This window comes from Megalops cyprinoides, chromosome 14 (genome assembly GCF_013368585.1).
Source record: "Megalops cyprinoides isolate fMegCyp1 chromosome 14, fMegCyp1.pri, whole genome shotgun sequence".
Taxonomy (NCBI): Eukaryota; Metazoa; Chordata; class Actinopteri; order Elopiformes; family Megalopidae; genus Megalops; species Megalops cyprinoides.
In genome coordinates, this window is record NC_050596.1 from 5,314,227 (window position 1) to 5,335,817 (window position 21,591).

Consider the following 21,591-nt stretch of genomic DNA (forward strand, 5'->3'; position numbering starts at 1 on the left):
ATAAGTAAAGGAAGGCCCTCGAATGTTAAATTAAAACCAGTAACTGTGGGCTTGGCTTATGGAGTCCAGGCAGACGAGGAGACAAACACTCTGCTTCGCTGAACAGCTCTGGAGGGCTAATAACCCTCTTTAGCCTCCGATAGCGTGAAGGGAAAAAGCTATGTCTGTACATGCAATTCCTCAAAGTGCCATAGTTCTTTTTCAGACCCTAAATCCTTAATGTACGATTTTATTATTATTTTATATCTTTAATAGCTGTGACATTTGGTCCAAGGAATCTGCCACAGCATGCAGCAGCCCAGAGCTGCTTTAGATAAGCCACGGGTTGTCAACGGCTAGGATCTGAAATGTGCTGCATCAATTATCTCCCTTCCCTCTCTCTCTCTCTTTCTCTCTCTCTCTCTCTCGTCTCCCCTAAAGAGCCTGTTTACTCTCATGAAACATTTTGGTATGAATCTTGGCGCCCGCCATGGGTACTTTCAACAGAGAATTTAAAACACTGCAGACCTTCTCGGGAGGGTGGGGAGGGGGACAACTTAAGAATTTGATAGGCCTCCAGCGCTGGTAACTTAATTAAACACAGAGTTGTTCTGTTCTTGTTTTTCTCTGGCTCGGCGAGCACCGTTTCATCAGATAGTCACAATTAGGGCCTGTGAATCGAAGCTTTGTTCAGTCTCCATTCCTGTCGGGCATGGCGGTGCTGATTGTTCGCCTCTTGGGACACCCGGCACGCGCGACAGGGGGGACTCCTCTTTTCCGTCACCTCGCTCCATCCAAACCTCGCTCTCTGAAGATTGTTTCAGCACCAGACACATTTTCTTCCATCCTTTTTATATGTGTGGAAATGCCGATGAGGCCGATGAGTCCCATATTTCATGTTGAGGTCACTAATCAATTATTCAGATGCTTTTCCCCACTGGAGCATGACTGAATGCAGATCTATGGAGTTAGCAGTAAGTTACTATTTGCACAGAATGAACTGGACATGCTTTATGTGCCCTTAAAATCTGCATCCTTCCCCAGCTGCCCCTCCTGCCTCTCACTGCACATGTAAACACCAAGCCATTCTGTGGGCTCCTTGAAGAGTTCCATGTGGCTTTGCAGCTCTGATGTGCATTGTTATAGCTGGACAGGAAGAGGAAAGCTGTTTACAGAATGTATAGTCCAGGTTTTGAGCAGTTGATCCAGCACTCCACAATGTCTCCACAGATCTCTTGCCGAAATTTACAGTGCAGAAAGTGCAAAATTCACTGACTCGACTCCAGTTTCCAGATCTGTCAGAGGCTCCCAAAGCACTAGGGTTTCGTTACACCTGTCAACCTGGCAACCTCCACCCCAAACCCCCGGAGGAGGGGTGATTTTATGAGGACAGCGCAGGAGTCTGGGGCCGACAGGCTGTTTTCACAAACACCCAGAATGAGTGCGTTGAGGCTGCCTGCCCGGAGCTCCACACGTCAACAGCTCGTTTATCTGAAGGGGACTGAGAGGAGCAGCGTTTCACTCCTTTCTTTCCCTTAAGAATGTCCTCCATCATATCTGCTGCCTCACTTCCACTGTCAAACCCTTTTTCACACTCTGCGAGGAGCTTGGGTGTCCCTGCAGAGAGCAGCTCTCTGTGGATGTGCGAGCTTCTTGAGGTGCGCCACATCCGTGGTTAGCAGAGACCAGGGAAGAGCGAGGCCAAACCAGAGCATCCACCTCTGGATCATCACCGCTCCACACAGGGGCGTGCAGCAGAAGGCTCATCCTGTTCCCGGTAGTGTTAGAGGGGTTGGACACCCTTTTTTTCAGAGCGATCAGTGTGGAGTGTTTGCTGTACCCACAGATTGATTGCTGTGGGGAGCCTGTGGAAGGTTTGACATGGAGGTCCAGTAGTGGGATTGCAGATTGATCAGCATTGACTCACACAGGGACAGAAACACATTATCTGTAGGCAGCAGCGTGGTGTAATTGTAAAGAGCAGAGCTCATACCCAAAAGAATGCTTGTTCAGTTGCCTGCTGGGACACTGCTGTTCTATCCTTGAGCAAAGGTCTTAGCCCACAATTGCCTCAGTAAATATCCAGCTTTATAAATGGATAAAATTCTAACCTATGTATGTCGCACTGGATCTGCTAAATGATAATGATGAAATGTGAATACAAAATCAATATTCCAAAATCCCATGGGCCAAAAGAGACAAACTGAATACTGGAGCCAAATGACTGCCAGTTCCCAATAGATATCACTTCAGTAATTTTGGCGACAGCAAAACTCTGAGTTGAGTCAAAACCCTTGCAAGCATGAACACAGAGGTTTAGTCAGAGCCGTTGTCTGAATTGAACTCTGGTTAACCCCCCCCAATCACCAGTACGCCAGCCCACTGGCCCTCACTAAGGGGTTGTGCACCATCACTGATTGTAATTGCTTCCATTTCATATCATTTCGCCTCCAACGATTACCCGCCTTGGCTCAAATGGCCCCATTGCCGTCCTCGGGCCCCCACGAGGGTCTGGTCACATCAGGCCGGGCCGTCACAGATCACTGGCTCCGCTCTCCAGCTCCAGGCCGTCTTATCTCAGAAGCTTGGGTGACATGCAGGAGAGGCCAGCAGCAATCAGGTGTATCAATTTCCATATGGAGCCCACGCTTGTGGGTTTCAGGTGGCTTTAGTCTGACGTTTAATTGAGCAGAAAGGCGATTTGTGTGAAAGATAACAGCAGATGAGCGAAGAAAGCCGGATTTAGGCTTCCTGCTCTTCGCTTCCCTTTTCTTGCTGCAGTTTTGGCCTGGACTGGTGGCTCAGTTTTGTTTCCCTTCCCTCTCTCAGTGTGAAACAGTAATCCTTCTAATTGCTGTTCTGGCCAGAGGAAGCGGAGTCCTCCTTCAAGCTCCTGTTGCGCATTAAGTGCTGGGTGGTATCATAATTGCTGTTTATGATACTTGAGAGGTAGTGCTCCGAGGGCCGAAGGAGGATATTCAGTCTGGGTGGTTTCATAACGAAGCGCCTCCCATCGGGCTTCCATCCTAGCGGAGAGTTGCGGTCTGCGGGTCCACCCCACCGAGGCTCCACGCCTGGCGCAGTGCGCGAAACTCCCCAAGGTCCCTCGCTGAAGTCATCTTTCCACTGTTGCGGCCACCGTCCTCGTCTTGTTTGTCACGGTGTGGTCCTCGCTCCACGTGAGCCGGTCATTTCCCCAGCCCCCCCACCCACGGGAGGACTGGAGGGGGGGGCCTGGCCTCCCATCTTTCGCCCAATTAGCACGTTCGCTGGCCGCCGCCAGGGCCTATCGGCACGCCTGCTGGCACAGGCCGGGGCCTGTGGTTTGGGATGAACTCCTGTGGTCTGTCTCAGAGCGTCTCTCCACGTCTGGAGAGCTGGCTGAAGCATTGGTTGTCCTCACCGCAATTCTCACAGTTTACAAGAGAGTGTATTTCCCCCCCCCCCCCCCCCCCCCACAGTTTTAGATATTTATAAACTATCGAGCAGGTCATCCCATGGATAACCTAGGTTATGCAAAATGATTTATTTCTGGATTGCGCTGGTGAAAGACGCTGTAGAGTGAAGAGCTGGCGTAACAGGCTCATGCTGTATTGAGGCTGTTAGTGCTGAGACTTCACAATAAGTGGCCACATATGGGTGCTGTCACCTCAGCTTAAATACAGTTTATCTGAAACGATGAGAAAGCCATGTTCATAGAACAGCATTTGGATTGTGGGTTGTTTAAGACAAATGCTTAAGGACTAGACTTTTGAACTTAAATTCTACTTAAGATCAGTCTTCTTTTTTGTCCCTTCTTTTCGCATGTTGGATCCTTTACGTCTGTATGAATCCACTTTAGGGGTGTGAATCAAAAGCTGAAATACATTTGTTTTAGCTATGCATAAGGAAACTTTAGATCAAAGTGATTGCTTAAAACAAAGCTGATGCTTTAAAATTTGCAGAAATGATGACAAACTTAAAGAATGTTGATGAGAAAAGGGTGACAAGACACTGAACGAGGAATGAAAGAAAGAAGGGGGTTTAAGGGAAAAGGGAGAGAATCATTAATGAGCCCTCTTTGTGGCTTGGTCTGGTTTAGGATCCATGCTGATTCTTACATTAAATTTACATTTAGTCATTTATCATGTGCTACAGTCCAGAGTGACTTCTGTGACTGCTGGAAGTGTCTTTGGAAGGCCTTGTCTCCAGCCTGTGACACCACATCTCATTAGGCTCCACCAGCAGGCATACAGGAGGTTTATTTCAGGGTCTGCTCTCCATCCCATCAGTGAAGGCTTTGAAATTAATACCATAAATAAAGCAGGAAGGTCCGAGTTCTGTACGGAAACACCATCTGCACGTAACAAAGTAGGAAGAACACAGGGATGCAAATATTGTAAACTAATTCTTGGGGAATTACCACAGGATTCCTTAGGGAATAGGAATGTGGGCCTCCCTGAATCAAGGGAGGCCCATCAATCTAGAATGCCTCAACAATTGGCTGTCCAGCGTACAAGGGCCCAACCCTCTCACCACCAGCCTCTCTTGGTCTTTGTCTCCTGTTCCAATATAATGGTTCAGCAGCGGTGATTAGTCAAGCTGTAGCTGAATAAGCTACAGTGGTTTACGATCCATCAAAACGCAGCCATACTACTGTTGAAGGAGATATCATTACGCTGTCAAAACCATTGAGAAACAGCTCTGATAGGTGATGGATGGGGGCCGTCCTTCAAAATGAGCAGCAGCTGCCTGTCCAGACTCATTTGGAAAAGACGCGTTTGACAGCAGCATCCGAAATGACCACATGGCTCACAGAACCGTGCCCCTAAAAGGATGTGAGAATGTTTATTTGTTCTGAACAACAAGCGGTCATGCAGGACTAAATGGGGGAATGATCTGAAATGGAGCAGTGGCAGAAAAAAACATTACACTCCTCGTCTTTAAGTTGGGCAGCGTTTGTGATGTCAAAGCTCTCAACATGAATGTACAAAAAATGACATTCAGCATATTCCTTTTGTACACAATTACTGTTCTTTTCAGTGTGTTCATTACTTACTGACCACTCACTTTGCAAGTCATTGAGTCTGTTTACTATGGGATTGGTTGTGGTGGTTATTCAGAACTGAAGGGATGTCGATGATATACGTTGTTGGTATGAAATATGTTCTGTTCAATACCAATGCCAACAAGAAGAGAAATCCACTGAGAAGTTCATTCTTCTTTTTGCAGCATACAAATTGGGATTCAAACTAGAGAGAGTATTTTAGACCGTTGAACATGCCTTTTTTTATTTAGTCAGTTTTCATGCAGCTTGCTGTATTTAACACCCTAGCAGAAGGAAGAAAAGGGCCTCAGTTGTCTGCATTAGCCGGGGGCTGAAGCTTCACCTTATCAGCCTGGAAGTATTGCCTCATTTCCTTGCTGTTTTTTTTTTTTTTTTTTTTTAACCATGTGGTAGTACTGCATTGCTTCTGTTCTCAGGGGTGTAACACAATGTGTGGACCATTGAGGAGGTGCTGGGTGGATTTCATCAGCAAGGAGACTACCAAACTACTGAAAGTAGAACTTTCTGCAGTCCTACCCAAAGGCTGTGTCTTTAGCTGTATCTCGCAGTGTGTTGAGATTTTGATAATAGACTGTGATTCATGTTGCTTTGCGGATGCTTGAAGTTTTGTTGTAGACTGAAGCGTGTGATCTGTGCAATGGCTGGAAGTAGGGAGTGCAGTCGAGGTTACCTCCTCTTACTCTGGACTCCTTCGCAAGAGAAGAGGGGTAATTTGGCTGCCTCTGTGGCTTGGGAATGAGGAGAGGAAAATTTAGTGAGTTTTTTCAAGCTGGCTTTTCCTCACACTGTGTGCCAGAGATTGTTTTAAGTTTTAAGAGGTAGACTTTCGAGTGCCTTGAGTAGCATTAAAAAAGGCATTTGAACAGGACGGATATCGTATCAAAGGAGCCCATCAGCGTTATCACCTTCTCTCCGGGAACATCTGGGAAAGCTGCCCAGAGCCTTGCACAGCCAAGGAGATTGTCTTTTTCCTTTTTTCTTTTTCTAATTTTGTTTTCTTGGGCAGGGCAATCTATTGTGATGAAATGAACCAGCCAACATTGACTGACAGAATTACAGAGCTTCACAGGGCAGCAAGCTTCACCAATCATCTTTGCGCTTCTCCTTGTCATATCAAGCTTCTCCAGTAATCTCTGAGCTTCTCTGTGTTGCATTGAGCTGCTCCAGTCATCTCTGAGCTTCTCCTCATCACATCAAGCTCCTCCAGTCATCTCTGAGCTTCTCCTCATCACATCAAGCTCATCCAGTCATCTCTGAGCTTCTCCTCATCACATCAAGCTCCTCCAGTCGTCTCTGAGCTTCTCCTTGTCACATCGAGCTTCTCCAGGCATCTGTGAGCTTCTCTGTGTTGCACTGAGCTCCACTACAGCCCTCTGACCTCCTCCATTTTAAGCCCCCGCTGAGCTCCATGTGGACCTGGACCTGTGGAGGTGGTTATTTTGACTCTGAGGGAGAGGCTGTCTCTTTGGCCAGAGATGGCCTGTTGGACAGCAAACAGCAGTTTACAGTCGATCCCCACCCCTCTGCCTCATTGGCTTGGAGTAACACTCACTCTCCTATCAGTAAGCTCTAATTGGTCGAGTCCAGGGGGGAATCCGTGAGCAGTTAAAGCTGATTATACATCACACAGTTTGAAAACAGTATGTTCTCACCCAAAGCATCAAGGACCCCACTGTACGAAACGCTGGAACACCTATAAACATCCAAAGTATTTCTATAAACAGTCCAGAGTGTTTCTATAAACGGTAAGGGCATTTAATTACACTGTTTTAGCTTTCTTGGCTCACTGGTTGCTGTGTTTTTATAACCTTATATAAGGTTGTGTAATTTGATTATTTCCAGCCAGGTAAGGACCTGTCTGATTCAATCCATAGTTTGCAGGAAAGTGCTGACCACAATCATCTGAAAACCTTGAACCTGGCTGGGCATCATTGAGGTGTACATCCTATGGGGTCCTGAAGTTAAGTTCATGATTTCTGGAGAAAGTAGGTTTTAAAAAATGAATCCCTGAGCATTTAGTCGAATGGACCATGAAAGACTACCCTCTGTGGGCGGGTGTGAGTATTGCTTTTTCAGTGTGGCTTACCCTTTCTCCCTCATCAAGCGCCAGGTCAGCAGGCCTCACATGGTTGGTTTATACATGTGGTCCGTCCAACCAGACACTTTCTTCAGTTCTTCCTTTCCCAGAGACTCAGGAGGTCCTGGAGGTCTGTAACACACGTAGCGTGACTATTTTGGCCACTTAGCAAACAGCGTCCTTACTGAGACTGCCGTGAAACCGATCTCCTGCTGCCATTTCTTTGATGCGGAGGTTTTATTAGATTGCCGCTCAGTGACAAGGAAGCAGATCTTTTTATTAGAAAGATGTAGATCATTTGTTTCCAGCGTGTTCTCAGTGGTGGTGACATAACGGAGGCGCGTCAAGCCAAGAGCGTAACGCCAGCTGGGAAAACCCAGGCCGCGCGTGGCCGGACCCTGCGGACTGCCGCCTGTGCCGTCCCAGAGGTCCAGAGTAGGTAGCTTTCAGAGCAGCTCCTTGAAAAGGGAGTAGCGGGGTTTTCTCAGGAGTGTTGCATTGCCCGGGAGCCAAGAAGTTGACATTTGTTTTAGTTAACAAAGAGCTCTTAAATAAAGAGAGGGATTAGTTTTTACAAGCTGACAGGGTTTACAGTCTCACTGCCCTTTAATTCGAAAAAGGTGAGAAAATGCTACCGTTTTTCTCCCTACGTGGTTACACCTGACACAGGCACAGTGGGGGATGAAGAGCTGGCAGTGTGACTCAGCATAAATAGGATTTCCTTGGCATTTGCATCATAAACAGCTTTGGTGTGAATTCTAGCCTTTCTTTTGGCTAAACATGGTGTGATTTCAAGCCGCCTTTTGAATGTGTTAAGGTACTGTATTGTTGGCAGTTGGCAGTTTTCTGCATTCTGTCTCTCTGTGTGTCTGCATACATTTTTTTGGACCAAAATCTCAGGCCCCACTCTCCCTTCATCGACACGTCATTGCTTTCATGTGCCAGTGCCCCTCACAGCCAGCTCTCCCTTTGAAGTTTACAACTTCTCATGAAGTTTATAGCCAGCGTAACACTGGCTCCCATGGCATGCGAATGACAAGTCAGCAGTTTCGGCCTACTGCAGAGGGCCACGTTTTTCTTAAAGACAGACAGACAGACAGACAGACAGACAGGCCTCTTCAGTTACTCGGCTTTTCTCCTGATCCGGAGGCAGGCACAAACATTACAGTGGGGTAGGTTCACGTTACTGTTAATGTGAGGCTGCGGCATGCTCAGAAAGAGGAGCCACAAACGTGGAGGTTTTGCTCCTGAAGCAAAGGCCCTGCAGAGCGGCAAGGCTGATGTTGCCTTGGTGACCCTCAGGAAACGGCAAAAAGAAGGACAAAAAGACCATTAGCAGCTCTTGGTGGTAATCTATGCCTCATTACCAGCTTGCTGATTCCATTGGTGGCTGTGCCTAGTACAAAGAGCACTGGTTATTTATAGCTGTTCAGTGAAGTCATTAGATACTCATGCTGGTCGTCAGTAGATCTTTAGTGTTATGTAACTCGTACAGCATACGTTTGTTTTGTTTTGCTTTTTTTTTGGTAATGAGAAACACGTTCGCTGTGTGGTGTGTGTGGTGTGTGTGGTGTGTGTGTGTGTGTGTGTGTGTGTGTGTGTGTGTGTGTGTGTGTGTGTGTGTGTGTGTGACATATGGCCGGGTGTTGCCATGCCGTATCGGCAGACTTACAGCAGATGAGAGCCAGCACCTCAGCCAGACGAAGACCCGTGCAGATTGCACACATGCTGTACTGGAAATAAAGCAATGTTATTCCATGTGAAAACAAGACAAGCTTTTCCAAATTGAGAATTTTCGAGGAATTTGGGCCTTCAGTTTTATGTAGGATTGTTCTTTCTTCTTCCAGTACACAGGAACTGTTCCTTGTGTGGTGATGTGTGCAAAAGGTACCACCTTTTTCATTGTGCGACTTTGCTTGATCCTGCCGAAGACGGGAAGTCAGCTTTGCCTGATATTAATTATGATTAATCATGTGCCTACTTGCAGAACTGCTCTGTAAATTACTATGGCCTTAGACCTGTGTCATGCATGCAAGACCCATGTATCGAGTTCCCCTCGCTAATCGCCCTATGAAAAGACTTCATCACTTTCATACAACTGCACGTGTGTCCTTGTAATTTTCTTAGCACTGCTCATGTGCTTACAGTAAGAGGTGAGGTTTTTCCATGCAGCAAACATTGTGTAACAGCGTAAGTTGATGAAATGCACATTATGTACAGTGTGGAATCATCCTGGTGCAAGGTCAGCCGATTGTTGCGGCAATTGATCAAATAAAAGGATAAATGAATAAACGCCTTCCGCAGGGATTGCCAGTGAAAATCAGTCAGCTGCAGGGTAACTGATATGCTGGATGCAGTGTGGAGTGACAGTACCTTTCTGTGGATGGAGAATTGTAATTTTGAGCATAAATCTAAAGCTGCTTCCAGGTTTTTCAGATGGGAATGGCTGGTTGGGGATTCAACCTCTGGTCGGTGATGGACTTGAGCACTGCTCCACGCACAGGTTTCTCCTCTGTAGAAATAATCAGGTGCCGGATTTTTTCGGGATTAGTTTTCTTCTCCTTTTCATCTGTTCGAACAATCAGCCCCTGGAAATGTCAGGGAGTTGGACCAGCACCAGTGGGAGTCTCTGGCGTAAGATCTGCGTCCAGCTCTGATTAAGTGATGTCTTTTGGACGGGGTGGCGGTTATTGCTTTTGTTTGAAATTCTACGGAAAATCTCCACGAAGGCAGCTGCCTCCGCACGTTTCTTCTCGGGGCCCGGGATTGCACGCTGTTTACCTCGCCGCCACTGTTTACTCACAGGACTGCACTCGTGGTGCATTTCCTCCACCTCCTCCAGCTTGCCTCTCTGAATGTGGGGGATGGGATTGGAATGTTCCCAACAAGATCTACAAGGACATAGTCCATCGCTACCTACCCCCCCTCTGAATCATCATGTTCTCACAAACTTAGGGCTAGGCTCTACCTCTGACATGACTGGCTGACGGCTTATCAGATGGGCCGCAAAATCGAAAAGGGGAAATAATTAGGGACGAACCAATGCTTTGATAGCTCCCGCTGGAGGAGTTTGCTATTTGGCAGAGCGGTAAAACAACATGGAATGGGCGCCCTGTGGCTGATATGTTCTTTCCCCCTTAACAGCCAGCTGTCCTGTAGGGAGCTGCGGTTCAACACCAGGGGCCATGTAACTCGGACAAGGGGCAGGTGGGGAAGAAGTATGAAGGAGGGTGGGGGAGTTTGGGGGTTGGAATTGCGGATTTCAGATTCGAAAAATCCAAACAGTTGCAGAGAACTTCATGCAGAAGAAAGCAAAGTTGATTAGGTCTAATTCACCTATGGACAAGAGTAGTCTCTTCAGAGAATTCCTACTAAGAACTTAAGCTCCAGCTTACTTGACTTAGGGCTTGGCCTTAAACTTTTTCTCTCTCTTTTCCTGGAGGGTGGGGATTGTTTTGTTGTTTTCCTGAACATCTGTCTACAAGGTTTTTTGTCCTTTTTTCCTAGTTCTTATTAGAATCTTGCATGAAGGGAAAAGACTTTTGCAAGCATAATGTAGCTTAGTTAATTGTCCTGAATAAACTTAACACTGGCAATTTCTTCCAAGTGGCACAGAACGAATCTGGCGCAAGCTTCAAAGGAAAGGAGGCAAACGGAAATGTCCTGACTGAACCAGAATAAGCAGAATCCAGAAACACTCATCCTATAAACACAAGGGGTCAGGATCCCAGAGCCTTGTGTTCTGTGGTGTTGCTAGAGGTTGAGCTCATCACCTAATGGGTCAAAGCCATGGCAGGCCAAGGGAATGATAAGTGATAAGGAGCATGGTGTCTGATGGCTTTCACTGGGGCTGAGAGAGGTGTGTTAAGAATATCACTGTGGACACCCCTGTCTTTTGAGCAAACTGCCAGAGCCTCCACCATATCTGTGAAACTAGACTCTCTCCCAACACTGTAACTGATGAGGGATAAAAAGGAGGAAATGACCAGAAAAGGTAGCCAAGTGGATCCCCACACATATCGTGACATCCAGGTCTCAGCAGGGATGCCTCAATGTAAGGCAAAAGAAATGGACCTTGCCTACCCCTATTTGACATTTTTATATCAAAGCAGACAGGCCCTTTCCTGACCAAATGAAACGTAAGGTTTGCTGCATGACAAAGTTGCTTGACTTTATTTTCTTGCAGACCTATAGCCAAAATATAACACTTGGTATTTGAGATTTTGTGTAGAACAGTTACAGAGTGAAATGCATTCAGTGATACTCAGATTTCAGTAAATTGGAAGTAAATTTCATTTCACCTTTTCGCTGGATGTCCTTTGCTGCCATAGAATGCTGGTATTATGAAATGGAACATTCATGTCTCCTTCTTGACCAACATACAAGGAGAACGAATGAATAATTCCGGTGCAGAATACAGTAAGACCATCTCACAGGGGACCATCCACAGCACTGCAAAACAGAACAAATTTATACATAATCTGTGCTGAAACTGATAAAAAGTATAAATTAGTATTGTGTGCACTGGCCAAAGCATGGATTTACTCCAAATCGGAAAAACTGCGTTAACAGGGTAATTAGTACGCCATGAAGGCCAAGTGATTTCCCTTTCAGTGCTGCATGTCAGTCCTATGGGACGCATACCTGTCTCTTACCTGTCACATGTGGGGGCATGTGTCTCTCAGAACATTCTGCCTGCCTGTCCTCTTTTCGAATTACAAAACTTTATTCATCACTGGCCTCAAGAGCTTTTTTTTTTTCTTGGTTATACGTGACAGATCCAGGGGTTTCTTTTCCTCTTTCTGCGCTTGTGCATTTGTACACCAGCTGTTCTGTGAAGATGCACTTCCATCTTTTATCTGTTCACGTAACCTTTTTATGTAACCAGCTCAATCAGCGGGAAACATGTTCTGGGTTCAGGCGGTGGGTCAGTAGGCGTATGTACTCTGCAGAAGGTACAGCTTATTCAACCTCCTCACTCCCAACGCCAAGCGTTTTTTTATGATTTTTGTCTCCGAGTAGGAGCCATCATCTTTGTCCCTACCCCATGGGTAGGAACAGAATAGAATCTCTGGTAAATACCATGACCGCTAACAACATGGAGAGCAGGTTATTTTTAATGACAGATGAAAAATTAGTGAACCGTTTTATACATCTTTCATTTATTGGGGGTTTTTTTTCGCCTTTTTTACTGCGTTTTCATTTTTATGTTAAAGCTCCTGCTTTTGTCGCCAGGGTTTGATGTGTGATTGCACACAAAGGCGGCATCACAGCCAAAAACCTCAACCTCCTGGTTGGTCGACAGTTACTATGTTGTGCTTAATTTGCTCAGACTGTTTTCTGTTAATATTTTGGCCACCTTTATCCCACAGACATTTTTATACATCATCCCACAAGCCACTCTGCTTGTCTTTTCTGTCTCTTGGGTTTTAATGCGTCTTGTAAGTCCCTTTGGAAGTGTGCATCAAAGATGAAGTCATGTTCTATTATAAATATACTTTGCGCAGTAATCATAGGGATTTTTCCACTTTTATTTGTTCTGAAAGCTCTTTCTCTTCAAGGATTAAAACGGCCATCATTTTTTTCTTACAGGTCTTTGTTTTTCCGTGCCTCCAGCACATGGTTAATGTGTTATTGGACCGCTTTTGCGAGGTTTGCTGAAAGTTTTTTTGAGTTTTTGAAAAACATTTCAGCCTGATCACGTGATCTGGCACTGCTTTTGGAAAACTGCGGTCGGGTATGTTTCTTAATGTTGAAAATAAGAATGCGTTTGATTAGGATTCACACCCTTGAGAGATTTTCATTTTGAGTGTTTTCTTCTTTTACCCCTTTTGTCATGTTTCTCTTGTGGGTTCCTCTGACAGATGAGTTGTGGTTCGAAGGAAATTCCATAATCCTATCCGGGCAGGGATTCCCAAACTTGGACGCAGAGATTGGGGGGAGTGAAAAAAAAAAAAAAAGATTGAACGATGGATGGAAGGACAGAGGGCTGATTGCTGGAAGGGTAGAGGGGAGAAGGGAGGGGAATCCTGACTCCAGGGAAGAAGCAGGAGCATCGGAGAGAGATGGATGAGGCTGAGGTCCTCCTGCTTGAAGATGAGTGTCCTTTTGCTGCAGGGGGGCGCGCTGTGTTGACATGATGGTATTCGCAGTCGTGAGGCTGTTTCCGCCTGCCCTGCTTGCTCTTTTCGTGTTCCATCCCACAGATTTTCTATTTGGACTGAGATATTTCATGTCATTTCACAACACGAGGCATTAAAAGCTTTGGAAATAAAGAGATCAGCCTCATGTTACATTCACCAGCCTTTCCTAATGTTAATAATCTTTCTAATCAGAAAATTGCAGTGTGGTGAACTTATCAAAAGCATTGCTTTTGCTTTTTTTTTTAATTTTTATTGTTGAGAAGATATAGCCCAATACTTGGAACAGTCATTCAATTCCATTTTGGTTTTTTGGGGCTCTACCTGTGTATTGAGTCTGAACCCATGTTCACATTTTAAGATCATAGTTATGACTCAAGCTGTACATGTCTCTAGAGAACATGGTTACAGATTCTTGGGGTATACGGGATTTCCCAGGATCCCAGCAAGACTGCCTACGAACGAGTGTGTTGAAGTACATAAGAAAATATGCTTGTGTAGTTTTCCAAGAAAACAAGAAAACTCTTTGACAACAGAAAGCATAACATCGTGACATCTGCTTTTACTAAATCCAAATCCACAAAGAGGTTTTTTTGTCTTGCTTGAACAGCCTTTCTTCTGGAGTGCCTGCTGTATTTTTAATAGTGGACTGAATTTTTCTTCACACATAAGAAATGTGCATCCGTTTTTCAAACAATGTAAAGGCTTATAAAAGTAATAGGGGGTCGTATCTTTGGAATAGAAAGCGTCCCATTTCTGGGCACACTGCGTTCTTTCAGCTCACAGATGCAGTGTGGGTGCCTTTTAACAGCTGATTCTCATGACTTCAAAGAGCTCTTCTCTTTCGTCCGAATCCTGGGCTCTGATTGACAGAGTATGGTATCCCGGTGAGTCCATTTTCAGCAGGCAGAGGCTCACCCTGTTCTCTCCACGCTGAATTTAAATGGCTGCTGTCCGTCACAGTAACTGTTCCTCAGACAGCCATGCCTGTCACACACACGGCATCGTTTTGGGCGGCTGTCCAGAGCTCTGAGCTATTAGGTAGACCACTGTGGGTTTGGATTCTCAAAGGATCAGTGTTTTGCTCTGTGCCTCTGAGCACAGTACTAAATCAGAGCTCTTTGAGCATAAATCCAGCAGTGCAGGTGGGGTAGGTGTCCAGCGTGCTTCCCCTGCATAAGGGCCCCTGTTCTGCACTTGAATAAAGAGATGTAAAGGCAGTGGCGCAGTACGTAACCCCAGTACACCTGTGATTTATGCCGTCCGACTGGAGCAAGCTGGCCTCAGACCAATTCCCGCAGCGGCTCGCAGTCTAAACAGGCAACGGCCACACATTAGCTGTAGGAGACCAGGAAGAGAGTATCTTCTACACGGCAAATCAGGGGACACGACCAGCACATGTTCGCCGTGTGCAGCGTGCGATTGCCTAATAACGTGTCTGACTGCGGCCCAGAAAAATGCAGTTTTCTGTTAGAATTCTTAAAGAGTTGTTAAATAAATGATTCGGCTATATTTGCAGAGTCTTTCAGACCTGCACATGTTGGGGGGGGGCGGAGGGGCCCTGCCCGCCAGAAGCTGCATGTCAGAAGTCCCCGCTTGGGACCCAACTCAGGCCCCCTTGTCTGGATGTTCGCCCATGGCAGGGCGGTAGGGGGAGGGGGTTAGTGTGCTCCTCGCTGCCAAATTTCCCAGAGATCCCGCTATAAACAAGCAGATGGAAGGCGTGCGGGGCTGTGTCCCCGGGCCCCGGCGGCTGCGCCTGGCTCCGCTCACATGGCAGTGGTGTGTGCTACCCGGGCGACATGGTCAGACATCCTCCAGGCTAGTAGCACCCTGTTACCTGTGATCTGCGCCCCTAGGCGCTGTCACACACACCCCTCCGGTACGCTCTACAGCTCTGCATGGACAGGCGGATCACAGTGGCTTTGCACGCTTTCAGAGGCAGAGCAGGGAAACGCTTGTACTTAACAGGAGGAACCTCCCACTGAGCCGCCTTTCAGCCCTGTATTATCTGCATTAGCATCGCGCTAAACCACACAAAGGATAGCCGCAACGGTGAATTGAAATTGGGGGATAAAGTGTGCTTAACCTAAAGGGCTAATACCAGCTGTCAGACTGGCTGCCAGTCTGGTTGAATGGGATGAAGCAAGTCCAAAAAAGACTTGAGTGACGTCAGAAACGACAGCACTCAGGGGTGCACTTGCATCGAAAAGCAATTTCTGGAGAGAAGTGCAATTAGTGCCTCAGCAGGTTTGGAAACACCCATGTACTGTACAGCAGAACAAAACCTCCCATTGGCCTTTGCAGCAGAAAGACACGCAAAAAGGGTGTTCACGTTGTGTTACTGTGTTAATGACCAGTGGTGTGTGTGTTCAAATCTCAAACAGGACGCTTCTGCTGTTGATCAAGACCCTTCACCTAAATGACTACAATAACTCTTTCCAAACAAGAGCATTTGTCAGATGAATAAATGTAAATGTAATACATGCAGTTGATTAATCGCCCAGCTGTTTAATCACTCTTTGCACAAGTGTGTTTGTAAGTATGTGAGTGTAAAATGGGTGCCCTGTATTGACATGGCCCTTCTGTGGTGTGTTTTTTCAGGTCAGGTGTACCAGCAGTACCAGGCCCCAGGTGGATACCCCCCCCAGCAGCCAGCAGCACCCCCACAGCCACAGTATGCCATGCAGTACCCAGGTAGGACTGATTACCCATAACGACCCTCTCTTCTGCTACTTAATCACCTCTGGAATCCCGTCTCTAGATTCTGTGCCATCTCCAAAGAACATGCAGATGTGTGCATCAAAAGTTTGTGATCCTCTCATTCACACATTTTATGTAGTGTATTTAGTCATTAATGGAGTCAATTTGATTTACAGTAAAACACAATGCTTGCCTGTGGTGATTGCTGTGTTGTAATTTGTGGTAAGGGATGAACCATAAATCTTGTCGTGCATACACTCAATGCTGTGTTGCAACAGCTGCTTAGAATTTTTTTCCCTATATTCTGTAGCAGGTAGATTGTAAAGGGAGACAAAGGCATTGTCTGACACCTCTCACTTCTCCCTCTTTCACTCTCTCCTTCTCTGTCTCTTTCTCTCTCTTTCTCTCTCTCTCTCTCTCAGCTGGCTACACCCCCCAGCCAGGGGCCCCTCAGCCCGGAGCCCCCCAGCAGCAGCAGTTCCAAAACTACAATGCCCCCACATCCCAGGCAGCGGCCCCTGCAGCAGGATTTGCCGGGCAGCAGCAGCCCCCTCCCCAGGGAGCGCAGCAGTACCCCCCAGGAGCCTTCCCCCCTCAAAACTACACCTCCCAGGCCTCTCAGCCTGCTAATTACAACATACCCCCCACCTCCCAGCCTGGCCCTGCCTACCAGCCCCGCCCAGGCTACACCCCACCCCCGGGAAGCACGGTGACCCCACCCCCAGGCGCCGCTAACCCATATGCCCGCAACCGCCCTCCCTACGGCCAGGGTTACACCCAGCCAGGCCCAGGGTACCGGTAAGAGGGTGCCATGGATGCACTGAGAGTGGCCCAGCTCTTTTCTAGAACTTGGAAAACGGGCGGCACGCGTCCGGTGACCCAGATCAGTTAAAACTTTCTCCATCCCAAATCCAAAAAAATAAATAAACCAACACAACCGTTAGTGTCAATCTGTCAAAAAAAAAAATCAAACCTTCTGTGTCTTACCTTCAACATTAAGCAGTATGTACACAGAAGGGCGGGCAGGTAGGGCAAAGTATGAAATGGTGGCTATGTTTTGTTTCAGTTTATCACTTTTCACCATATTAGTAATAAATGTATGTGAAATAAAATCAGCATCCTTTGTTTTGTTGTTTTTTTGTTTTGTTTCTTTTTAAACACTACGTAGGTATATATCATAAATCATTATTGGGAGACGTCAGGAGCATTGAAAGGATATTGCAATGTTTAGCTGTCTAGATCACTTTTTTTTTTTTTTTTTTTTTTTTGCTCTCGCAACTGGTTTTTACTAATATTTGAATCAAGATTCCACGTTGAAGTGACGTTAGTTGTTATGTATAAACTGTAACATTCTCTTGGAAAGCTAATAAAGGCATTGAGACCTAATGTGAATATTTCTCACTGGTTTTTTCGCGCTCTCAGGGTTCCAAAGAATGTCCTTGTTGAGATTGGCTTGGTTACCCTCCCTGTGCGGCTTTGGAAAAGTGTGGTAATCCATGTATTTTTATTTATTTTTTCTAATTTGGTTTGTGGTTGACTCTGACATGGAGAAAAAGGACCAGAATGTGTGCTCTGTAAGCCGATCGGCTCTGCGGCATTCAGGGTCCCACAGGTTGAGTATCAAGCGGAGTAATGGCAGGTAAAGCTGACAGGCTTTCTGCGCTCTTAACAAATGGAAACCCAGAGTAAAATCGGCACGCTGAATGCATTCCCCTATGTGGCAGGTGCTGGAAAGCACCTCATATTTTTTCCACCCCTGCAGTCATCCCTTTTCGACCCATGTTTATTAGCACTCTACCTAAATGTGATCTCTTAAAAACCTTGTCCTGAGGATTTCCACGTCGAACGGGACCTCTGCACGCAGAGGTCTGGTCAAGGTCTGTCCTTCCTGCATTGTGTAATACGCATGAAAGATGAGCTGGATGACCGAGTGTGACGCTTCCAAAGCGCGGCTAGAACGGAGCCAAACCCACTTCGCAACTGCAGAAGATGTGGCCGGCCTAAGACGGCTCTGAGCTGGTGTTGCACTCTGCAACGCACGTGAAGGCATGCAAACATACAGGGCGAAGGTATTATCTCGCAAGAGAACATGAACCGTGCAGAAAAACATTAACAATTGTACAAACTTTGTGTTTTTGAGGTCAGAGACCCACATGTTGATTTGCTCAACAAGGTTTATGTCTCATAGACAAAACATAGCAAACTACAGATTTTGACATATTTACCCCCTCATTGCCTTTGCTGTACAGGAAAGCTGTGTTGCTGTTGCCATTTCAAATTCATAACTTAGCCAATGAGTATAATATTCTACAATGATAAACCATCTATCTGGTAACTTGAAACTTAGTGTATCTGAAATATGAATTATTCTAACATAAACTGCAACAATGATTCTCATTTTACTAGTAGTGATAATGGTTCCAAGTTGGCAGATGGAAAAAAAAAACACACAAAACAACCCTTTAAAAAAAGAACAAAATCTTCAGTTTTTATTATTGAAAATACAGGAATGCTCATACGTATAAAAAAAATACAGTTTAAAGTTAAATTTTCCATAAAAATAACTAAAAACACGCTTGATTGCAGATTCTGTTATCAAGTGTATTTCTGTACATAGAACCCAGACTAGAAAGTATTCCTTTTCAGTTATTTCCAATGTATTTCCCTTATTATAGTATATAAATACATTCCTGTGGATATGTCACACAGGAACTGAAGAAGGATAACTGGGGACCGGTGACATCGTTGGAGGTTCACAGGCTTGGTGGGAAATTTCTGATTCCCAAGTTTGTTCAAAAATACTTTCTCTCCATATACATATAAATACATTTATACTGTGCAAATTGCAACTGTAAAACCCTCTATTGTATAGCCACCAAATGGAGCAAGGCTAATGAAGGAAGGAATATTAAATGGATACAGGGCTTCTTTGGAGTGTGTGCGTTTGCATGATTTTTTGAGGGGTGGACATTAGAGGCATGTGGAGTTACTCAGATTTAACTGACTAAGGCTCCATCACGTTACTGCACACAGACTTGTCATGTGTGTGACTACACTGGGATATGTTTGAATAACCCGCATATGGATGTGCATATAGAGAATGGCTGTGCCTTTTTGTGCTTTTTTCATGTAACTGAATCAGTATTTGTGAAGTTCAAAGGTCTTCTAGATGAAGGACCCCATTGTTTGTAATGTATGGAAGAGGCATGACGCCTCTTCTCTGCTGAAGCGCTGTTCCTTAGCCGCCCTTTGTGTAAGTCACCAGAAAACCTCCGCAAGGAATATTTAATTACAACCTTCTGATAAATAATATCATACAAGTTATCAAAATAGTTTCAGGGAGCCAGCTTCCCTGTATTTTTTTTCCTTTTTTTTTGAATATTGTCTTTACGTCTGCTAGGTTACGCCTGCTAGAATCTGTTGAAGTACCACTTATTCATGTTTTTGTGTTTTCTCTGTCACGTTTGATAAATAATGAGATGAGACTAAGTTTCCATTACATGTTACAAATGCGCTCAATAAAATCCCTTGACACTTAGGTCCTGTACACTTTTATACATGAGTAGGTGGGGCGAGGCTGGGGTGGGATGGGAGGGGCTTAAGGGGTCTTCATCCAGGATTGGGGAAATCCAAGAGAAGCCCGCCTCTTCCCCGCAACTCCCTCATGCCCCAAGTGTTGATCCTCTTCTCTGGCTTCTCCAAGGACAGACCCAGGGGTCCTACCATTTCCCAGGTATGGGTGTTCCACACTCGTACCATGGCACGTAGGTAATGTGGGAGTTCCCTCCTATCTCGCCAAAGTTGACCGGCTCTTGGCGCATTGCTCTGTAATATCCTGAGACACAAATGTGGAGCAAAGGTTAATACTTTACCAACCACAACATTGACAATACCCCTTCCCTGTTCAATGCAGTTAGTCCTGTAGTGCTGAAAATACAGTATTGATAAGAGGCAAATAAATGCCTCACCCTAAAAGATCAATCTAAAAGAATGACTTGTGAGGTGTGAGAAGTGAGGTGTGCAGCGTCAGGTCATCCTGATTTAACCCCACATTTGTGTTGTTCCATCAGGTGTAAAACAGGGAGGGGCAGGAGCTGGTTGTGAGAGTGTGTGCTTTTAGGGTGGTGCTACAGGTAAGTGTGAATATCATTAGGATGGTGCTGCAGGTAGGTGTAAGGGTGTGTGTAATTAAGGTGGTGCTGGAAGTATGTGTGAGAGTGCAACTAAGATGTTGCAGAGTGTGGATGTGAGGGTGTATAATCAGGGCGGTGTGAGAGGTAGATGTGAGTGTGTAATTAGGGCAGTGGAGGCGGTAGATATGAGAGAGTGTGTAAAAATGGTTACCCTGGGAGCAGGCATAAAGATGTTTGTGAGTAGAGCATCACACGAATATGACAGTACCTGTCCTGGGAGGAAGCTGGTCAGCCATAAGCTGGTTGCCTGTCCGTCCATCCAGGAAGGAGTCCACAAATTGGCAGTGGTCCTCGCCATGACCCGTCTGGTCGCCAATGTTGTAGAATTTTCCTGCAAAGAGAGGGGGAGACAGGTCTAAGGAGATGCCTGGAGAAAATCATAAATCCATGCAACACTCAGACTGATTATTAATTGTCACCATAGGGAGTGATTTTCTTACGGTTAAAACTCCAGCAAATAGACTTACCTGTGAGGGAGTCGCTCAGGTAGATCTTGTACCTCAAGGAGTTGCAGAGCTGGATGCCGACAAACTTGCGGTACCACGTCCTCTTCACATACTGCTTCCCGTTGCACTCGGAGTATGAGTCTGCATTGAAGGGGAACTGCGTCCAGATGGCGTCTTTCCCTGTGAGAAAAGGAAGATGGAGGTTGAGGCAGGAGCACACAGCGTGGCTGCAGCATTACACAGCAAACACAAAGCTACTGTGGCTTCCTTTCTCACAACCACCTCTCCAAACACTACATGTTTCTGTACCTATTGTCACAGGATGCTGTTTCGAAGCAAAACAATATAGGCTGCAAAAATGACTATCAAAAAAGCTTATCTTACACTGAAACATGAACTGTTGCTGAATGAAAGTGGCAGATAAGTGGGCATCTGCCTTTTAGTGGCAACGTGTGGATACTTTTTCTCAATGTTGAGGGAGCCAGTCAAAGATGTAGTCAGGAACATGGTGGTTTCCAGGCCTGATTTTCACAGCCTAGATTTGAACTCTTCTTGGTGTGAAAGGACCTCAGAAATCATAAAAGCAAATGCTACGTCATCTGATTTATTATATATATAAATGAGATTAGAAAATTATTGGCTCAATTAGATAATTCTGTCCCCAATAATCATAATAGACAGTATGATTAGTGTTCTTTTCATGGTTCTCTTTTCAAAATATAAAAAAAGAACTTTTAAATGAAAGGAAATGGTTCCTCTCATTTCCTATTGCTGTGTAAATATGCGGCCTGGCGGGGCATCAGGTGTGGAAGAACTGAACTCATAGAACGGGAGAACAGGAGAGCATGAATCAGACGGCTTAGTGCTCCGGCACTAACTCTTATTAGATTGGCCATTAATCCTCGGTGTGATGGGTCGCCTGGGACCCATGGCAGAGGCCCGCAGGCCGGCGGAGTGCTCACCTGAGACATTCTCGCTGACACGCGGGTCCGCTGCAGGATGCCAG

At 45.8% G+C, this 21,591-nt stretch overlaps 2 protein-coding genes across 10 annotated transcripts in view; one reads left to right on the top strand and one right to left on the bottom strand.

The window, feature by feature from the left end:
• The window catches only part of tfg (trafficking from ER to golgi regulator), a 38,611-nt gene extending 21,516 nt beyond the window's left edge, over positions 1 to 17,095 (top strand). Inside the window, exons 7-8 of the mRNA XM_036546023.1 lie at positions 15,848 to 15,940; positions 16,369 to 17,095. Coding sequence (XP_036401916.1) covers positions 15,848 to 15,940; positions 16,369 to 16,748 — 473 coding nt within the window. The 3' untranslated portion in view covers positions 16,749 to 17,095. The remainder of the gene's footprint in view (positions 1 to 15,847; positions 15,941 to 16,368) is intronic.
• Positions 17,096 to 18,613: 1,518 nt separating this feature from the next.
• The window catches only part of LOC118788675 (target of Nesh-SH3), a 32,415-nt gene continuing 29,437 nt past the window's right edge, over positions 18,614 to 21,591 (bottom strand). For all 9 annotated transcript variants that reach the window (XM_036544673.1, XM_036544671.1, XM_036544665.1 and 6 more), the window contains 4 exons: positions 21,548 to 21,577; positions 20,607 to 20,765; positions 20,348 to 20,470; positions 18,614 to 19,781 (listed from right to left, as the gene is read on the bottom strand). In XM_036544673.1, coding sequence (XP_036400566.1) covers positions 19,666 to 19,781; positions 20,348 to 20,470; positions 20,607 to 20,765; positions 21,548 to 21,577 — 428 coding nt within the window. In that variant the 3' untranslated portion in view covers positions 18,614 to 19,665. The remainder of the gene's footprint in view (positions 19,782 to 20,347; positions 20,471 to 20,606; positions 20,766 to 21,547; positions 21,578 to 21,591) is intronic.